Below are 21322 nucleotides of genomic sequence, written 5' to 3'. Positions count from 1 at the left end.
GTGTAGGTTAAGGCATGTTTGTATATACTGTGTGTATCTGTGTGTGCAGACTATGGGAACGGAGGAAGAGAAGGAATGACACACACGTCCAAACAGTCAATTTTAGGTTTGTGCCAGCAACTACCTCCTTTGTTCCTCAGTTCGTTTAATGCTAATATTTCATCTCATTTAAAAGTTTCCTCTAGTACTTTGCCCAATTCTCTGAGGAGAGGTGAGAAACCATTTTGCTGCTGGCTGGTGTGCAGGCAGGACGGTGGTGGTGGCAGGGAATAGCACACCCGACAGCCAATAGCACACCCAGGACACAGACAAGGCGCCTTCTCCTGGGAGCAGTGCAAAGCTTTTCTCCCTCTGTGGGTCATTCCTCGGCTCGGCCACTTCAGCAGAGCTCACCAAAGGTCAGGCTGTGCTGCATCGCTCCCAGAGTTTGAGAAAAGTTCCAGCTTAATCAGACAACCACATTTCAGTGACTCCATGCATTACAGAATACACGGGCGTTTAACATTCTGCTCCCTGCGTTTCTCTCTGGGAATTACTGAAATGCTGAATAATGGAGAAGGTGAATTACATCTTCGCTTCTGTTGGGATTGTACTTACCTGCCGCAGGCTGGGCTGTGTTGCTAGCCCGGGTAGTCCATCTTCACAAATGCTGCATATAAAATTCTGTACTGTTCCACGTCTCGCAGACCAAGTATAACCTAGCACCATCCTTTATGTTGGATACAGATCTACCTATAGATTATGCTTATCTCATTTCTCAACTCAGATTTCCCACCTCTGTTTAATGGGAGGGACACTAGCCCCACTTGGGTTCAAACCCCTGTGAGCTGTCCATCACCACGCAATTTCAGGCAGTCAGTTTAATTTCTGGGGCACCGGAAAACTCAAGTGCATGACCGAGGAAAGCAAAAATGAGATGATTCTGTGAGCCACCATGCCTGTAGAGATATTTTGTGAGCATGTGCTTACAGGCATGTGTCTTAATTTATGTATTTCATATGCTTTATTCTCTTTAACAATAATTGAGAAGAGGCTTAAATCAAATGAAACAGTGCTAGTTATCTGTGCAGCTTGAAAGCACTGATTTATTTTTGGGTGCTGGTTGAAACTATGGCCTCTATAAGTCAGTATTCCTCAGAATTTTGGGTTTGTTCTCACTTCAAAATATTTGTTTTCAGACCACAACACTGGTCTCCCTATGGAAGCAGCTGTTTCTATCTGGCATTGAGATCCCATGGAGAAGCTGAGGAGGGGGATGGCTCTTCATATCCATGAAGCCTGGATGCTTCTATTTGTAATCCCTGCTTTGGTCACTCCAGCTGCCATCAATCATGAAGACTACCCCGCCGATGAAGGGGACCAGACTTCCAGTAATGACAATCTGATCTTCGATGACTACCGAGGGAAGGGCTGTGTGGATGACAGTGGCTTTGTGTACAAACTGGGAGAACGTTTTTTCCCGGGACATTCCAACTGTCCCTGTGTCTGTACTGAGGATGGACCTGTTTGCGATCAACCAGAATGCCCTAAAATCCATCCAAAGTGTACAAAAGTGGAACACAATGGATGCTGTCCAGAATGCAAAGAAGTGAAAAACTTTTGTGAATATCATGGGAAAAATTACAAAATCTTGGAGGAATTTAAGGTATGAAACCCTTTCTTCAGTATTTAATGTTAGTGTGCTACAGGAATTGTATTTCATCTGGGGACTCTTAAAGGCACTCAGTATTTTCTTACTGCTGCTCATTGGTGCTAAAGCTGAAGATCCTTTCAGCTTTGATGCAGGTCTGGCTAATCTGAAAGCTGCCACCACTTCCCTCCCAGGCACCAAGGGAGGGCCAGTGGTCAGTCAGAAACGCCTGAATTAAATGCCAGCCCTCTCGGTCTGCTACTTTGGAAAACCTCCTCCTTTGCTCATAGCATGAATCAGTTTGGTCTACCAATGGTGTCTGTAAAAAATGGTGGTAAACCAATACTGAGTGCTTTTTTAAATCCCTTTTCCAATTTGGATAGCAAAAAAAAGATGGCATGGTACTGAGAACTGTTACTTGTAACTGTATGAGAATGCAATTAAGTAGATTGCATGCCAGATTTAATGTTTTCATTTCAACTGTGATAAGGCTATCTAGAATGGCAGAAAATGAATTTCTAGACAGATGACCATCTCAAGTCATGAGAAGTACGGATTTTAATTGTAGCGGTTGAGTTCCTATTAGGAATGTTGTAAAGAAATCCTTCTGGAATGTATCTTAAAAATAAGAGCAGATTTTCAAAAACCAGTACCCTTTACACAACCTGTATCTCTCATTCTAATGAGTTTGACTGGATGTGTTCAATTCTGCTAAGGAAGACAGCGTTTCCCAGTGAAGAACAGGGTCTGCAAAGGCAATGGTTATACATGAATTTGTTCTCCGAGGTCGCATGGCTTTAAGAGTTGTGCCTCCATAATTAATGACAGCTATTACTCTCCGTGGCTGTACGCCCAATCTCATTTTGCACTTGCCGATTATTTTCTGACAGTGAAAATACTTTCACGTAGGTCCGTGTACTTCACAAGTTCTCGGTAACAGAGATCGCTATTTCATTTTTCCCAGATACTGTCACTTTCAATGCAGGTAGTGCCTGGTTCCTTTCTTCTGTCGTGCGTGGTTTACATTTCTCTTTTTCTGTCCATCTGTAACTGCAGTCACTCAGCGTGGCAAGTCAGTTTAATGTCACAGTCACAAGGCAAAACAGATAGATGAGGAACATCTCCTTGAGGCCCATCCTGATCTAGCTGTTCTCTGCTTTCCTGAGGAATGTGAAGGTGCTGGGTTTGTGAGCTGCTTAAGTAACAGTTTCTTCTCGCCCTAGGAAGGCCCAGCCCAACTTCATCCCACAGTCAGTGGTCCCATGTCAACTGCTGTGTTGTCAGGTGGTGAAATGTCCCACCTGGGTGTGATGCCCCATGGTCAGGTTCTTACATGGAAGTTATAAGGACTCTTTTTGGAAAGATTTCAGTGGGAGACTAAATGAGATGGATCTTCTCAACAAAGTATCTTTTCCATGTCAATGGCATATGAAAGTACTAATCACTTCTCCTGAAAGAAACAACTGCACCCTGATAATGCACCCTCATAAAAAAGAAACAGAATTTAAGGGGGAAAGACTATTAGAGGGGGTTAGAGCAATCTGGGTCATTGTTTGCTGTGCTCAAAAACTGTGGGGTGTTGTGTGGATAGCAGAGTTCCTGTACTCTGAGAAACACAAAGTAGGTGATGGCACATCACTCTCACACACAAGTAACCTTCAGTCCAGGACTAACAGGAGTTCCTTCAGGTGTAATTTAGTTGACAGTCGAGCTTTTGACCTGGACCTGTGTTTTACTGAGAGCTCGATACCGTGTGGACTACAACAGAAACCAATTTTTTGGAAATCTGTTTGTTTACCTAGAATAAATAGTTTTACTGAGAGCTCGATACCGTGTGGACTACGGCAGAAACCAGTTTTTTGGAAATCTGTTTGTTTATCTAGAATAAATAACGAAACCTTTTTTTTCTTTAAGTAATGGAAGAGATTCGGGCAATGGAAGAATACTGTGCACTTCCTAGGGTATTTTGGGGAGGCAAAAAGGAGCACCTTTGAACTATGGGTTTATGAATGCTATAGGAAAGACAGAACGTAAAGATTCAGGAAACTGCTGCTATGAAGTGAAATCCTGACTTCATTGAAGCAGCCAAGCATTTTATCTGCCATCTCCACAGTAGAAATTCTGAGCAGTTCGTAGGTTTTACAGACTCTGAGCTCAGCTCTTCCCTCATCCCGTTGAATTTATAAGGTTTGCAAACTTCCTCAAGTCCATTCCACACACATTGAAGTCTGTCTTTGCCAAAGAGGAGAGGCTTTCTCTGTCGTTCGGACTCGAAACCAGGCTGCTTTCACTGGAAACAGAGACACTGTTTTATGTGGGCTCATAAACCTTTTACCCATTTGATTTACTTATACTCATATGTAGGTTCCAAACCATCATCCATGGAAGTGCTCATCACTGCTTGGTTACAGCTGAAATTAGTCTCCATTTAAAAATCTTTGTGTGTGTGTGCACATAAACATCCATGACTGCTATAGTAGTGTTACCAGGATTGACTCATCTTGTAGAAATTTCAACTGCCTGATCTTTCACAAATTAGGATTTTTTTTTTTCTCTAGGAACCTTTTTCCTCTAGGATATCAAAATCAGTGAGGGATTTTCATTAGAGAGAATTTTCCCGTCTTATTTCTAAGTTTATGTTTAGATTTGGAGTGAGAAATCCAAATATGATTTAGTGGTTTTTTTTTCTCTTACTACTTACAGTAACTGTGACTATCTCAGGGTAAAGGAGTAGTTACAAGACCTGTTTCTTCAATACTTAGCTTTCTTCTAGTGAACTGATCTTGTACCTCAGATTGGTTTTTTTTTACTGGTAACAGTCGTAAGCACAAAATATAAACATGACAAGCAGCCATCTAGCTTAGACAGCTGTCCAAATGTTTATGCTTGTGCCCCTAAGTCATTAACACAAACAAATGAAATGCTCAACTGAAGTTCAGTTGTAAATGTAAACCCATTAGTAGTTTTTCTCGTATCCTTCTGTAAAACCTTGTGTCCCTGACAGATGGTTCAGTAACCCCATGTAGCTTCCTCATAGCTCTGCTATGGGTCCTGGGAGGTCTTTGTGGGTTTCGAGCCCCATCTGCCCTTACAGAGCCTGCCTCATCCCCTCGGTTTGCCTGGGGCTTATCCCCAGCTTCGGCTGAGGCTGTGGTTCCACCTGGAAACCCTTGCAGAAAAAGTCAGCACTGTCTCCCTAATGTGAATTGAGAGCCGACTCAAACTTGTTTTTGTAGATTGCTGCTTGGTGTTGAGGATTTTGACTCCTATGGAGCAGGAGAAAAGGGAGGTCTGGTGGCTTTTACTGGGATCCCTCTGTCTTTCCCAACCTCATTTTCCACTTCTCTCCTTGTCAGCCTCGAATCTGGTCTCTTGGTCTCCTCTGGTCCCTCTTAGAGGCGAATGCAGGGTGACAGGCAGCTGCAGTGTCTGCAGGGAAGGTGTGAAGGATGCTGCAAGTCTCAGGCAGTCTCCCTGTTTTCTCCAGAGAGATCTGGCAGGGACTCTTGGGGTCATTTAGCAGCTGCTTTCTCTCCCACACTTCAGCCGTGTTTTGATGTCAGTCCTGGAGGTGAAGGTCAGAGTCCCAAGTGCTCCACGCTCGCCTATACTAGCAGAGATCTTTCGGAGAGGTTGTTAACCCTCCCATTTCTTCCCAGAGAGAGAAAACGAGCAAATAACAACTCAGAGAGCTGTCTTGGTTGTTGTAAGTACACATGGCTGTGTTTTAAATGAATGTTCCCAGACAGCAGCTTATGTAAACGTAAGGAGACAGTGTACCGCCAGCGTGATGGATGTTCATTGGCAGCTTGTGGAGAAATCATGCAAATGTCAGTGAGACAACAGTTTTCCTAAGTGCTGATTAGTTTTTACTCTCCTGCATAACTTGCTGACAGAGAAGGACATGCCTACCAACATTTAAGAAATGCAGTTTATGGTAGGGCCTAAGGTACATTTGTAGCCACGGTGTGGAGCCTTTTGAAAATTATTAGACAGTCAGTCTGAAAAGTCCATAACCACTTGTGAACTTCCTAGGTCTCTCATCAGCCAATTACAGGCGTATCCAGCATAACTTTACATGGACATATATGAATATGTAGCAGAAATTTCGTAAGAGACTGTCAAGCTGGCATCTTGAAACATTCTCTTAATTTTAGTCATAGGACAAGAGGTAATGGCTTTAAACTGCAAGAGGGTAGATTGAGATTAGACATTGGGACTGGCCTAGTGAGAAGTGTCCCTGCCCATGGCAGAGGGGTTGGAGCTAGGTAATCTTTAAGGTCCCTTCCAACACAAACCATTCTATGATTCTGTGGTTTTAGACCCTACAGGCAGGACCTGCTCCATGTCCCTACAGGAGAGTGAGTTCTGGGGACATGATTTTCGGTAGCATGGTGCCACCCTTCACAAAGTCAGCAGCAGAAATCTTCTAGCGACAGACATTGAAATATCTCCATTTGCCTGGCAGGGTTTTGGGTGAATTACCCTTTGGGTGTGAACATGAGAGGTTTTGGCATCAGAACTTAGCCTTCCTGATAATGTTCATGTCAGAAGAGCAGCTTCAACCGGCAGTTGTGAACTTGAGCTTGGAAGCAGCTCTGAACATCACGGACATTTCTTGGGTGCTCTTCAGTGGCCACCCTGCTTTCTGCCAAGCACAGAGCTGCGATTTCTTCCAGCCGTTGGCTCTGCCAGTGCTTAACCTCTGCTGCTGCCTTTCATCTGCCTGCCCTTCGCAATGACTTCTCCATCTCCTTGTCCTCTTCCCTTGCACCTTCACTGCTCCCAAACCCATCCTCACTCAGTAAGTCCCTAGATGATGCACAAATGTTTGTCCCTTGCCTCAAGCACAAATGTTTGTCCCTTGCCTCAAACACAAATGGGGAGGGATGGGAGAACAACTGTTGCCTGTGGGCAGGCCTCTGCACTGTGAGGGGGGAGGGGGGGAAATAAAGAAATTTTAGCTTCATTTTAGGGCAAAATCTCCACTGACTTGAAAACAGCCAGGACTTCACTGCTGGAGTTCTACTTTATTTTTCTTTTCCAGCTTTCCTGCCACTATACCTTAAGTTCATTGCTTTGTTTTGTCCACAAATCATCTGTAATCCCTTAGCTAGGGCTTCTGTATCTCACTGGCTTTACGTCTTCTTGAGCAGCACTTCGCACAGTAGGGATCACAGCTCTAACAGGATTCTTCAGGGTGTAATCAAAATCCAAAATAAATGAGGGACTATATACGCATAGCATTATCATATACTAATTCTCAGCTCATTATGGAAACCTTTACTTTGGAATAGCGGTACCTCCTTCTCCTTTGTTAATGCTCTTTAAAAATGTTTTATTAATGCAATTATCTCAATATAACTTAACAAGATAAGACCTCTCATCAAAAGGCTTTAGCACATGCAAGAGTGTATTCGGCTGTTATCCCAGCATTTCTCAGTCCCTGAAATGCAGCGTGTCCATTCTGCAGTGGAGAAAAGTAGACAATGAAACAAAAAAGTGATTCCCCACCCCCGGAACCATGCCAGAAATAGAAATTAAGTGAATTAACAGAAACTGCAGTCTTGCTCTGACCGCTCCAGCATGGGAGTGCAACCTTATCAGATACGAATGAAACACATGGGACATACCCAGAGCATAACTGATGGGATGATGCTGTTGGGTGAAGAACAGGAGTTTGTTGCAGCCCTGGGTTGAAAGGGAAGGTGAGGGGGAGGTGTGTGACCCTCCACTGCCTGGGCTGGTGCAGTGGGCTCCTCTGAGCATCCCTCAGCCCTGCCCAGGTGTACTGTGCTGTCCAGCTGCAGGTTTGGACTGCAGCTGTTTGTGGTTTGCATCAGTGTGAGAAGACACCTTAAATCTGAGGAGCTTCCCTTTAGGCCACTAGAAAACCAAAGGAGGGAAAAAAAGGAAGGCTTTTATTGAACATGTCTATAATGTGAGTGTTCGGTTTCCTGGTGAATCTTGGAAGGAGCTCAAATCATGGCAAGCTCATCATCGCAAAAGCAAACGTTATTAAAACCTTTTGGTAGCATACTAAAGCAGTCATCCAAATCACCAGTAGTTTTTATATCCTCACTTATGAATTCCAAGAAACTGATTACTAACCCAAGCCAGCATGGAGTCCTGATTTTAATATTGGCATTTTTCTCTCCAAGATGTGTGCAGCAGGTTTTTTTTCTACTATGACTGAAACAAATGGGCTTCTTTTTTTAACTTCTTCTTGTGTGTTCTGCAATTTCACATATGGCTAGAAAATCATAATACAAAAGAAATTTCAATAACGTGCCTGTGCTTTAATAAAAGGAGCCATGAACAATGCCATCTCTGAAGATAGCGTACAGCCATTGAAATCAGACAGGGGAAACAGAACATCAGTCAGATGGAAAAGTATGATTTATTATCTCCCTCCTGGTGAAATTACAGTGACAATGTCTATGCAAAGGAATCTGAAATTACTGACTTACTGTATTGCTGTCATAATTTGTACCAAAAAACCATACTAAAATAGATAGGCATGTCACATATTGATCTATAATGATACCTACTTTTTAAATTCTGTTACGTACTTAGCTACTGATTCTGTAACTTATATATTACATTATGCACAAGTATATTATTACAATAGGTGAAAGAAGATGGGTTGTGTTCGGAATTTGGCTACAAAAAGTCCATGCTGTTGTTTTCCCCGGATCACAGTAATACCCGTGAGCCCCAAAAGCTCAGACCTCACACGTACTTTTTTATGCAGCACAAATACTTTCTCAAAGCTCACCATTGCAATAGATAGACCCAAACCTCAAGCATCAGCACAATTCAGAATCACCAGTAATTAAACCCAAGCCCGTGTGTTTTAATCGCAGTGTACTGGTGTGGGAGCACAGTGCAGAATTTGGCCTGTGTGCACGTCCAAGGTGTTGGTATTTTTCCAGTAAATGTGATAGGAATTAACACGTGCCCAGCATTTGAACCACCAAAGCTGTGGCTGGGCTTTCAGATATTTGCTCTGGGAAATAGCCCTCCGGCTCTGCTTGCTTCCAGAATTGGGGGCTGTCCAGAGAGCTACTGAAAGAGAAGAGAGATCTCTGCAAAGCTGAGGAAGAAGCTCTGGCACTTCCTCCTCTGCTGCTGCTGGAGCCATTCCCTTGAGAAAACAGGATGTGTAGTACGAGCAACTGTCACCAGCTCCTTCCAAGGGGAGGTAAAATCAAGTGTGAGGCTTTATTATCGTGCCAGACAATGCTCAGTGGAGCCAAGTGCGCATCCCTTGGCTCTCCCAAGTTATGTCCATCTCTGCCACCCAAGATGTTTCTGTAGGGTGGGTGAGCATGGGGTCTTCAGGTCGTCAGCTTGTGAAGAAGGATGTCATCTGTAGAAATGTTGACAGACTGTTGGTGAGAAGTTTTTTAGACTGCAGTTAGCAAGAAGAAGTGCAGGTGTGTGTTTGTTGCTACTGGAATGCGCTTTATGCAGAATTGAGTTCATTAAAAGTAATGCTCAGTTAGCTAATTATCCTAGTTATTGTTTTTAAGACTATAATTAGATAAGTCATGTAGTGACAGCGCTCAGTCTAGCTGTAAAATAAAATACACGTAGCATTAGGCTTCCTTACTCCTTGTTCTGTGGTAGGGTTCAGAGGTAGTTCTTTGGGAATTACAAGGAGATCAGTTTGCTTGAAGGAGCATTAGGGTTGGCAGCAGCTTCTTGAAGCAGGGAATCTCAGTCTGTTAACTGTGGTCATCCCAGGCAGGAAAACCTTTCTGACTGAGGGTTAAGCCAGTGTCTCCCTGTGTTTGCAGACCCCAGCATATTCTCTCATCACAGATAATGTTTTCAGACTCATTTTCATTTCACATCCTTCCTAGCTTGTGCTCATAACCAAATGTGATAACATCCCCTGAGGGATGGAAACCTCCTGGACCCCGCTGGCTTCTCCAGGTGAAAACACCTTCTCCATAATGCCAGCTAGCATAGAACTGCTTTATTCTGTGGGGCCAGTTCTCCACTGGTATGAACTTCTCTAGCTCCATGGTTCACAAGTGGCCCGTTGGGATGTTACATTGGTGTAAAGTCTGGTACCCGTTAGATACTCCTCTGTGGAGTTTGCATGATGCTGACTTGAGATAAGGATTTACCTGACGGAGCTCCCATGAAGCCTCGTCCACCTTGCCAGCTGCCAGAAAGTAAAAAGTTAGGCTAGGCTATCAAAAAAAGTACAGGTAATGGAGGATGAGAGAGAGAAAGCAACCAGGAACAAATCGGTATTTGGTACGATGTGTTTGCCCCTCTCCTACCTCTCAACATGCAGTGAAAACAGGACTAGTGTCAAAGCCCAGGAGCAAAGGAAACCAAAACCACAGCAAACCCAGGCAGACACGTGATGTGAACACACCGGTACAACCACAGCTCGCTGCTTGGCAGGACAGGGCGTTGAAGCAGGGCCTGGAGACAGCAGACAAAGGGATGCACATATAAATGTACCAGGGTGTGGGACCAGTTTCTCTTAGGGCACACGAGGTGTAAAACTGTGTGAAACGCTGAGGCTGAGAGTGATACAGCACTGAAACCTGTGCTCCTACAGCAAGAGGAGCTCACGCCTTCCCTTGACTGCCGTGACCAAGCCAGGAGTCACCCAGCAGGGTGATTATTTCCAGCTGCCCGAGCTGCTTGGGGACAAAGCAATCTGACCCCAAAGGTTGCATTCAGTTTGGCCCAACACGGCCCAAGAGCCGTGTATCTTGTGAGGAGAAGAGCCACAAGGCCAAATCCATCACTGGTATAAAGCTACCTTGCTTGTGCTGTGGCTGACAATCCAGACAAAAAACTGCAGAAGGAATGGGACCAAGATCCAAATCTCTTGCCCAGTGATAGCTGATTATGTTTTACCTACCTCCTTGATACCAGTTCAGTATTTGGTCAATGTGTAGAGCTGATGTCACCACCTTCTCCCATCTTTCGGCATGAATGAAGAAGGAAACAGCACATTCATGTGTAGGAAAAAGGCTTGTAAAAGGAATCACCTTTCTGACCAGGTCCTTGTTTCCTTGCTGCTTCCTCCAGGCGGCTTTCTTCTAGACAAGGTTCCTTCATGGCAAGAGCAGACAGGGAGGGAAGAGAGAGCAGGGAGCTGCCAGCTGGGCTTGCTTTCCCATTTGATATTAAAAGGAGCTTAACAAATGTGAAGCACACACAGACATTTTGTCTGTGTCCAAACGGGGCTGCACATGGCACATTGGAGCCACGGTCCCATCTGTCATATCTGTAACCTTTCAAAAGCAATCCTGTTCCCTGAGCGCTGGGCATGTCTGAACTAAAAAACTGTTGTAATACAGTCATAAAAATTATCACCAAAGTAATAGAGAACTCCAGTCCCCTCAGCCCCAGGGTAGGTGACGTGCAACTATTGCAAGGAATAAAATGAGACATATATCAAAACAAAGAGAGTGTTCTTATGAAAAAAGTGCAAAATCATGTTGTTACGGCAAGCTCCGCTGCTGCACTCAGGAAAGATAAGCAACCACAAGATTGCAGTTACACAGCTCTTGTGGAAAAAGGGCCAGGGCTCGGCTCAAGGGCTCTGTCTCTCATCAGCTAATGGAGGAGTCACTCTCCAGATCCAGACGCGGTTCTAGGAGCCTTTTAAACCCATCAAGTTGTGTGGCACATAGCATATAGATGAGTGCAAAGCTCCTGATGCCATCACGATCCTGATGCATCAGGTGTGGGCCCAGGATGCCTGTGGTGAGCATATCTTTCGTGCCTCTCTCCCTTATCTGGCTGACTGCTCCATAGTAGCTCCCCAGGGATTTTTACAGAAGGGTGGCAAGGACAATGTTGTCTCCAGGTGTGGACAGGCATGGTCTGGAGATGAGGGGAGGAGAGGTATACGTGACCTGGGGGGGGATTACAGCATCTTTATGCTTTTCTGTCTCCAGAATCCGAGCCTGCTGAAAAGACTCTTGCAGCTGTGAACAGAGAAGCAGCAGTTGTGGGTAGCTAAAATTGAGCTTTGGTTGGAGAGCTGCAGCATCTGTAGGCTAAGAAAATAAGCAAGTCATCTTCAGCCTTCTTGTGATGGGGCTGCTTTGAGTACAGGATGGAGTCACCATTTACAGCACGTGTTTTCAGTGATGTATTTGTGTCTCTCTTGTCCTTTCAGTTGGGTGAGAAATTGTCATTTCATTTTAGTCTTACGTTAGTAATGCTTGTGTGTGTGCTGGGGGCTCCCTTAGAAATACAGGATCTCAGCATCCACTTCTGCTGCTTCATGGAAGCCAGCTCCTTGTTTTAGCCAATCTGCAATATGGTGCAAGCATTTTTCAGTTTTTGGATGGCACAGCTCATTTGTATTGCCAGTGCTCCACAGACGTAGGATACGGCTCCAGTTTTCCACTGCAAATAAATTATCTAATGACTTAGTACTTTCTTCCTGTTGCAAAATCGTTTGCAACCTGATGGCATTTTCAGTGATTGTACTCATCTATAATCACTCACCGGATTGTTTATTTGAGGAACTTTACACCTATGGAAAATCCAATTCATTACGATTTTTGTAGCGTAATGGATACTGGGTCTCCACTAGCTGGATGGATGATTTCTTTTTTAAGTAAGTGACAAAAGTGAGTGAAATTTTTCCCCACTTGAGGGCTTGTATTAGCATACCCACACAAAAAACTGCCGTTTACCATACTTTTAACACCATATAGACGTTATTTATGCACTGCTAATAGTAAAGGCAAAGTGAGCAGCCCAGCAGAGAAATGGGCTGATTTCCGTCTCACCTTCAGGTGGGACTCACTGACTAGCCCATTCTCCACAGTTTGGCACCTGCAAAATTTCACAGTTGAAAGCTTTATCTGAACTTTCCTGCAATCTCCTGCTAATCTGCCTGGGATCACAGGCAATTTCAATAACAATGAAAATGATTCTAATTTCTACTCCAGGAGTATCTTCGATGAATGCTATCCTGGTCTCTCTTTTGTTCATCTCCCCTGGTTTATGACTTCCCACCTCAGCTGTAATGCAGAAACAGTCTTTGCCTCCGATTTTATTCATCAGGTCCTTTTTAACTTTCTTCCCTTTCTTGCTTCCTGCCAATAAATTCACCACCTGAAACTGTAGCTACAAAAATAATTTCCATCAGAATTGCCATTGTCCTTAGTGTCATTAAAAGTTACAGCTACTTTTAAGATGTAAGTGCCCAATTTGACAGACTTCACTTTACATCGCTCTGCTTTCCCTGCTGTTTTATCTGCATTGAGAGGGATGCCATCAGTCGAGCCTGTCTGAGGGGAGAGACTGAATGGGATTTTCCGTATGAGCGCTGGCACACAGTCACTTGAAAACTGAAAGATGGAGAGGTCAGCAGCAGTGATGGTTTGCAGCTTTCCTTCCCTTGCCAGCACTCACAGGGGATGGGACACATCCAGTGCTTTCCGGAGATGTGTAGGCAGGATGTGGGTACATGTGGGTACAGCTAGCAGATCTGAATCTAAGGCAAGGTTCTCAAACGGGGAGAAAGCATTGCAACTCCATGTTCAGTAAAACTACCATGAAAACCATTTTTCCCCTTTGCAGTATAATCTAGAAAAGGCGTTTACTTATGCACCATTTCCTTTGTGATGTTTAAAGGAGATGGGAGCTAACATGCCTGATTAAGGTTTGCTGTGATACCAAGAGCCCTGGCATCTGCTCTGCATTTGCTGTGGTGTGATGGATCCTTGGGTTTCCACGGGGCTCAGAAAGCAAGCCCATTAGCTTAATTTTTTTCAGTACACCACTTCAAATTCCAGTCAACCAAGCAGATTTCTCCGGTAATTCTGCTCACTTTCTAAATATACCTACTTGACTGTGAAAAGCATCACAGGCCCAAGTAGCAGGTCTAGTCAATTCAGTGGATATGCTTAGATTGTCTTCTGCTAACTTGAACAACCCTTGCGTGATGATCGGTGTGTGCCTATTATAACATGATTAGATGGTTGTACACACTTACATGAAGCTTTTCCACTTCTTTCCTCAAAAGAAATGTCAAGTGCTCATGAAGTGATAGTTGTAAAGTTTGTATTGCTCTGTGGTTGTTTGTAGTAGCTGTGTATGATGATGAAGGGCTGATGTGCAGTAGTCAGACAGACCTTATATGACCACTTCTTGGGACCTAGTCAATGAGATGAAGTCTTCAAGTATGGGATTATGGGATATTCTTGCACAGACGCCCTCTTCAAGCTCAGCTGGAGAGTGTAGGAAGGGGAAGAAAGAGAGCAGCCCAATAAATCCTGATAACTGGATCTCAGAACAGATGACTAGAGGGCAATTGCAAGAATTTGCAGGAGCTTTAGGCAGCCTGTACAGCAAAGATGTAAACCTTCTATGAGGCTGAAAACTCAGGTACAAAGAAAGTACCACATAATTCAAAGTCATTTCTTGACAAGGTGAGGAGAGGTCCAAAGTCTCAGGAGGTGGCTGTGCTAAACATGCCTGGAGGAAATCATGAGCTGACATCTAAATTCATAGAGTGGGAAGTCTCAAGGAGTAACAGGTCTGTGTATAGTCTGTTTTAATGATATAAGATCCACTGAGTCTTGAAATACTTAGGTGCCAAATAACACAAATACCTCTCAGAAGGCTGCTTGTAAAATGGTCACTGTTTTCCCAGCTCCTGGAGGGGAGCGAGCCTCAAACCCTGAGTCTGAGTGAAGCCAGCTGGATTAATCACAGCCAATCACAGGAGACTGCAGCCTTAAAACTGCGTCTGAGACCTCTTCGGAGCTGGGTGACAGTCCCCTTAGAAGACTGAAATGAGTGCACTTGGAAACCACAGTTAGCCTGGTGAATGTGACAGGGGAAAATTGCTTCTGATTGACAGAATGATCAGGTAAAGAAAAAGTCACAATCAGATGTCATCTTCAGAGTTTTTTGTTTGTCTTAGGTAAATCACTCCCTTTCCGCCTCTCTAGAGATGTTTGTGTAGAAGCAGCTTTTGCAGGGCAATCAACATGTTCTAGAGAAAGACTTTCACATGTTTGGGGCAGCAGAGAGGTTCCTTAGGGTGCAATAGCTGTGGACAAGGCATGAGCTAAGGGTGAAATACAGGAGAGGTTCAGTAAGTATTTGTGACAAGAGAATTTCGGTGACTAAATGAGATGGCTCAGATGCAGTAAAGCTTAGATCTTGCAGAAGCTGCTTGCAAAGGTTTGTGTATCAGTTATTCGTGTGATTGTACCAACTGCCTTGGTCTAAAAAGATGTTTGATTCAGATCTCTTCGGCTGCAGAAAAGCATAAAAGAGTAGACCTAGGCACTGAGTTTTGAATTCAGTTTTCCATTTTCTTTTCTCCGCTTCTCCCTTAAGTTTAGAAAGAATTAGTATTTTAGGCTATTTTCCTGAAGAATTATTTGATCGTTGCAATCTCTCTCTCTGTCCACCAGTCCTTCTGGATGACTTGAGAGCCTGCTGTAGCCCTCAAGTGTAGATCTCTCACAGATATGAAGCTTCTGTGACTCTATGAAAGCTGGTAGCTGACTAACAAAGGACCTATGTAGTGCCCCACTCCGTAAGACAGGGAGGCCCTTATTACAGTGAGGAGCAGCTGGGTGATGATAGCAGTTGTAATTCCTACATTTGCTTCCAAAATGAAGGTGAAAATGGTGGGGAGTTGGTGTGTATGGAAGTCAAAGTGAAGATGAGGACATAAGCTATCCACATCTTGTCTGGCTTCCTGATTTCCCCTGCTCAGGGTGTATCTTGTGTTTAATTCTGTTTCCTTTGCTGCCTTTTTTGTTTGTTTGTTTACATCACCTATCAAGTTTATCATTATGTGCCTGTGCACATAAAGTCTGTGTTAGCCATGTGTATTCTCTGTTTTAATTTTCCGTTTTTCTTCCTTTGTTAACAAACTCTGCTGAATGCAGATCTTTTCCCATTTAACACCACCCAGACTAACGTTTTCTAGCCACGCAACTGGATGGGTGCTGATTCCTTCCTCCACCACCCCGCTGTGTGGAATGGGGGCATCCCCTGGTAGAAGCAGCAAATGCACCTGCCCTCCCAGCCAAACCTGGAGTCACAGTCCTCTTTGAGAAGAAGAGGAGAAATAGAAGTTGGGCCATGACCTTAGGTGTGGTTTTAAACAAAGGTGTTTAGGGTCCACATCCTTGTGCTTCTTTGGTCTCTTTGAAGGGTCTGGCAAAAGGAGAGGTGAATGGGGGTTGGTGCTGAGACTGAGAAGGTCCTTTGTGCTCTGTTTCACAGTTCATCTGTTCTCAAAAGCCCTGGAGTTGTGGTTAGATATTAGCCACGTATGCATCCCACCAGCTTGGCTCGACTTGGTCCCCGCATTGACAACAATGTCAAGTAATGTATTTCCTCGCTAGTTGTGAGGGCTGGTGCTCTCACCCCTGTTGTAAGTGAAAACTGGGTTAAAAGAATTTCAGGCTCTTTGCACCAGTTTTCCCAACTGGAAACACTGTACTGATGCCTTCTACAAAAGGACCCAGTTGGCTCCACTGGTTTTAATGATAGGTCCATTTCTTCAAACATACCTTGAACAGTAAGGGACCATGCAGTTATCGTGTGGACATGTGTCCATGTTACAGCTGGGCGCTGTGAACATCCTTTCCTTCTGGACAATAGTGAGAACAATGTTTCTGCACTGACATCCCTTGAAATCCTTCCTAACAAATCCTTCCCTAGAGAGTCTTCTAAGATTATTCTGCCTTGGACAGGTGGAGTGAATAAATCATCTTCTGGCCCAAGCCTTTTATGGTCCTTTACTCTTAACACTTTTTCTAGAATATCGGTTTAAGGGACACCAATAAAGTGTTTTCACTGTCCATGTGGGAATGGCGTAGCCTCTGATTTGTGTCCTCGCTCTTTCAGACTTCAGAAACCCCGTGTATTTTTTCAACCTTGTTTTTCAGTAGGGATGAGAGTTTCATTTCAGACACTGGCATTAGCTGGAGTTTGAACTTCAGTGGCTACAAGAGTGTAAACCACCCCTCTTCCATAGGGGATAAATCTTTAAATCCAGATTCTGGGGCTTTCAAAGGTTGACAGAGCTGCCTAGCAGATCCTGTGAAATGCTCCTTGCATGGGACAGAGAGCAAGTGAAGCAGCAGCGTGTGGGTCAGAACACCACCGACCACAGAAGAGTAACTGCTGTGATCTGGAGAAAAATAAGAGCAAATGAGGTAGATGGAAGAATCAGGAAACAAACCTTTGGGACATCTTTCACTGGTTCCCAGTTTGTCATTTTGGCACTTGATCTACATAATGCCTATGTAAATAAACGGAGGACTTTTTTGACCAACGTCTCATAGTTCTTTCACAAAAAGGGGTATCTCAGAGGGATGCAGAGCCCACAGACAACAGTAAAAAGATCCCCAATCAGTGTGTTTGGGGCGAAGTCCTTTCTGAAAGGGCAGGGGTTTGCAAATCAGATCCCAAAGCACATCCTATGAGAAAAAGTATCTAGAGGTTCAGAAAATAAGTGGACAGGAAGGCTGGAGTCACCCGTGGAGGTGTGTGTCTGGGAAGATCCACAGTAAGGGGCACTGGCAAGTGAACAAAATAGAGGAAGATCCTGAAGGGAAGACCAAGTAGCTTGAACTTGGTAAGACGGGAAAGAGGAGGTGGCTGAGAAAAGTCTTGTCATTCATACCGAAGCAGCCTTTTCATTTGCTGGCTGCTCGTTCCTTGTAGCGCTGAGGTGCACTTTCCTTCTTTAACTGTGTTCAGTTCTTCCCTCCTGAAAAGCTGCTTTCATTGTCAGGCAACATCATGGTTTATTGCAATGTCATTTTCAGGTTACACCAACAGTGCAAAAGCAAGAGATGTACATGTCATGTCTCATTTACTCAGCTGCAGAGTCGTTACTTGTGCTGATCATCTTTAAGCCATAGATTGGGCTGCAACTCCTGGAAATGCGTCACGTATTTCTTAGCATGCAGCCGCTGGAGTGATGAAGATGGGGACGAGTCCTGAAGGGTACGTCAGAGAAAGCCTCTGCAAATCACGAGATCTAGTTCTGCTGCTCCATATAATTAGCGATTAAAATGAGGAAAAACAAAGCAGCAATTTTCTTATTGATCCCTCAGCAAATAGTTCTGTCTATTTTCTTCTGTATTGTTTCTTCTTATTAAATAGCCTTGAATAAGAAATGTCAGTCAAATGAATTTAGATTCCTGATGCTTCAGACAGAAATCAAAGCAGGACTGAATGAGGAAAGATAATTAGAGAGAGGAATTCCACCTCCACAGACTTCTTCCCTTGCTCAAGGAGTGCTGATTTTATCTAAATTGCCAAAGCCATGAGCAAATGAGAGGTGATGGGAATTACAGACTGCAGATGCTGAGACAAAGCAAGGGAAGCTTTAATTAGTGCATTTTAAGGTAGAAATTAATTTCCTGGGAATAAATTATTTGACTCAAGGCATGTGGAGCTTCTTACAGGTGAACTGAAGAGCTTTTTACCTGCCAAAACCAGGGCTCACAGGTTGAACGTGTCTTGTAGAAGTGAGCGGTGCATCACTGAGGTCTGAAGCATGTGGGGATGAATCCTCCTTTCCTTTGCATTCCACGGTTTTTGTTGTTTGTTTCTTTGTTTGTTTTTTTAATATGGAGGAATTCCCATTGATGCAGATTCCCAACAATGTAATAGAAAGCAGGTTTTTTTTTCTAATATGCACATTTACTCATTCAAGCAATAATGATAGACCTACTGTGGCTGAGGAGTTGGGAGTTATGTATTGAACCTACAGGTGCTGAATGAAAGTTATTTTCCTTTCAAATTCGCCTCTTACTCTCCTCTCTTAGCTCTGTTGTTGTCCTCCCATCACACTTGCACGCACGTGAGGACACTGGAAACCTTAAAACACTGACCTTTCTAATTTCCAGCAGATTTGCACAGCTTTTCAAAGGGCGAGACAGTGACAACTCTCTACTATTTGGAGGAAGATAGAAATTCCTGCTTGAATTGATGGAGCTGAAATGAAACCATTTGGCTGGGTGCTTTAATCCAGAAGTCCCTGACTTCAGCAGAACTATCCAAGCTCTTAATTATTTATGTGTTCTGTGTGAGGCAGTTGCTCACAAGCCTTGTGAATCAGACAGGAGCAGGTCAAATGGTTACGTTATGGAAGTGCTTACAGACCCCCTGATGCAGGTGCTGCACAAGCACAGAATAAAATGGTTTTACCCCTCCAAGAACGACACCATTCTCCTCTGCTCTGAAAAGTGGGAATGAAAGCACATCGAGAGGCTGCTGGATGGACAGGCCACCCCAGCAGCAGCTTTCTGACATCTCGGGGGTTTGCTGGCATTGGTATGGGTATAAGCTGGAAAATCACCCTGTCCTCCCTTCCTGGGAGGAATCACCACTTGTGATCTTCCAAAAATCCTGCTCTGCTCCCAGCCAAATGTGTAAGATAACAACAGGTGGGTAGAGCAGAGGTGTGACCTAGCGGCTTCAGCTTGGTCTTTTTGACAAAGGGACCTAAAGTCTCATGAAAGCTAAAAAAACCACCCCACACCCTCTCTGGGAAAACAAGTATCATGCTCGTTGTTTTTTCTAATGTTCTCGTTGCCTATTTCAGATGTTGCTATTTTGTCCTATAGGTTTATTTCTGTTACCCGTGATGAATGAATGCAGTCAAGAGGTATTGAACGCTGATGTGTTTATCTTATGGCAAGATAGAAATGTTGCGAACTTGTGAGCTTCAGGAGGAAATGGGCTAATTTTAGATTTGTTCCTAGCCCTCGCCATGCGAATGGTGTCGCTGCGAGCCCAGCAATGAAGTTCACTGTGTTGTAGCAGACTGCGCAGTTCCCGAGTGTGTCAACCCAGTCTATGAACCAGAACAGTGTTGTCCTGTCTGCAAAAATGGTAAGAAAGTACTGTATTGGCTTTAACAAAGAGATATAAAGGAAACATTTTATTAAAATGTTGTTACTGATGCATCGCCAGGAGCTTGGCTTTCATCGGCACAGGCTGGCGTTGGGGCTGTTGCTTCTCCTTGCGTGTGGGCTTCAGTTACAAGGTGGCAACTGGGTAAAATTAAGGCTGCTCTTCCTGGCCTGTATCCTCTTGTTGAAGCTGATGGGATTGCTGACTCGAGTAAGGCTTTATAGGATTAAGTCCTGATAGCAGTGATAGTCGTTTCATGTCTTTGCTTTTTTATCATAATTAGTCTAACATGAAAGCAAGTGTATAAGAAAGGAGAGGGCCTTTGTCCCTGCATTACGAAACCAATGGTTATTACCTAAGACCAGGGGAAAACTCACTGAAGTCAATTGTCCAACTCCCACTGGAGCCAGTAAGACACCCACCAAACCTCTAACATTGCAGGGTGTGTGCTGGAATCTGTGTGTGTAGCGTTGGCCCTCATCGTCCTGCTGGAACAATTTCACGATTTGGAGTCAGATTCAGCAGTGCTTTCAAGAAAGGTTTTGGGATGACTAAAAGTACCTCTTTGGAAAATAAGTCTGTTTCCAAGAAGCTCTCCTTGGTCTTGTACCACAGCCCATACACACGTATGTCTCTGGAAAAGCACCTTTCTCCTAGTGTAGATATGAGGACAAATTAAGACGTGAACTGCCTTCACATAAACCTCTTCATGGCTTTCGTAACATAGAAGAAATGCCTGCTTAGACTCATCTTCTCCTGGTTGGAATTCACTGCCCATATATATTTCCTCTGACATGCATCTCTGCTGCTGGATAAGAGTAATGGTTGCTTTTGGATCTAAAAGAAAATGTTTACAGAGAAATAACATTTTCAGCACATTTTCTGCTCTTTAAGACAGAGAAAAAGCAAACAGCTGGAAATGCAAAATATTTTTACTAAAGAATTGGCAAAACTAAGACCAGTAAGGAAATGATACCAAAAATACTATTTGAAATCCCGAGGTTTATATTAAACCGTGATTTTTACTCAAAAAAACCATTTTAGAATATTTTCATTCAGAGTTTTACATTTTTGTTGCAAAGCAGAAAATGTTCGTAGTGAATTTCGCTGGTTTATTGCTGCTGCTGATCTTCAGAGAAAAGGTATGTTAACCAGCTCTGCCTACCACCGTTGCATATAGCCTACTGCCAGTGGGTATGAGGTTTCCCATTGCACTCAGCAAGACTGATGTCTTGGGTTGATGACTGGGAGGGGTATCAGTGGCTATTGCTGTGCCTGTCACTGTAGCTCAGACTCATTTACACCTGAACAAACACCATTCATGTGTGTTTGGCCTCTGTGTTCCCATCACATATCGGGTATCGTGCTGCATCCCCATCATTTATGATGGCAGCACTTGCCTTCCCATCTGGTTTGTGTCACATGAATCCAAACTCGGGCTTCCCAAGGGTGTAGACTCAAAGGTGGCTTCACACAGATCCAAGAGCTGCTGGATTTCCCTGCCAACCCTTACCCACCATGAGCATTTCCCCCAGTAACCAGACTTGCTCGCTTTGAAGGTCGGTGGCTTTCTGTGTTGCAGTCCCCAACATCCCTGGTGATCAGGAGTGAGTAGCATCTTTCTTCCAGAAAATGGGAAGGGTGCCCAGGGAGCCAGGAGAAGAGGGAAGGGAGCAGCTCCTACTGATGGGAGCAAGAATAGGATGAAAGAAGGAACAGCAGCCACCCACCGAAGGGGTTCCAGAGCACAAAGTAGTGGTTTGAACCCTCATCTGGAAGCCAGGAGAAGGC

The 21322-nt window shown here is 44.1% G+C and overlaps 1 protein-coding gene across 1 annotated transcript; it reads left to right on the top strand.

Moving 5' to 3' along the window:
- Positions 1-1234: 1234 nt before the first annotated feature.
- On the top strand, positions 1235-20673 carry VWC2L (von Willebrand factor C domain containing protein 2-like; the record flags this gene model as incomplete). Its single annotated transcript, XM_010190857.1, has 3 exons — positions 1235-1645; positions 19381-19510; positions 20617-20673. Coding segments are annotated over exons 1-3 (598 nt in total), but the record flags the coding sequence as incomplete, so codon positions are not given.
- Positions 20674-21322: the final 649 nt, after the last annotated feature.

The sequence above is a fragment of the Mesitornis unicolor genome, unplaced genomic scaffold (assembly GCF_000695765.1).
Source record: "Mesitornis unicolor isolate BGI_N332 unplaced genomic scaffold, ASM69576v1 scaffold8978, whole genome shotgun sequence".
Lineage (NCBI taxonomy): Eukaryota > Metazoa > Chordata > Aves > Mesitornithiformes > Mesitornithidae > Mesitornis > Mesitornis unicolor.
Note: the sequence above shows the minus strand (reverse complement) of the source record. Positions and strands in the feature narration are given on the sequence as shown.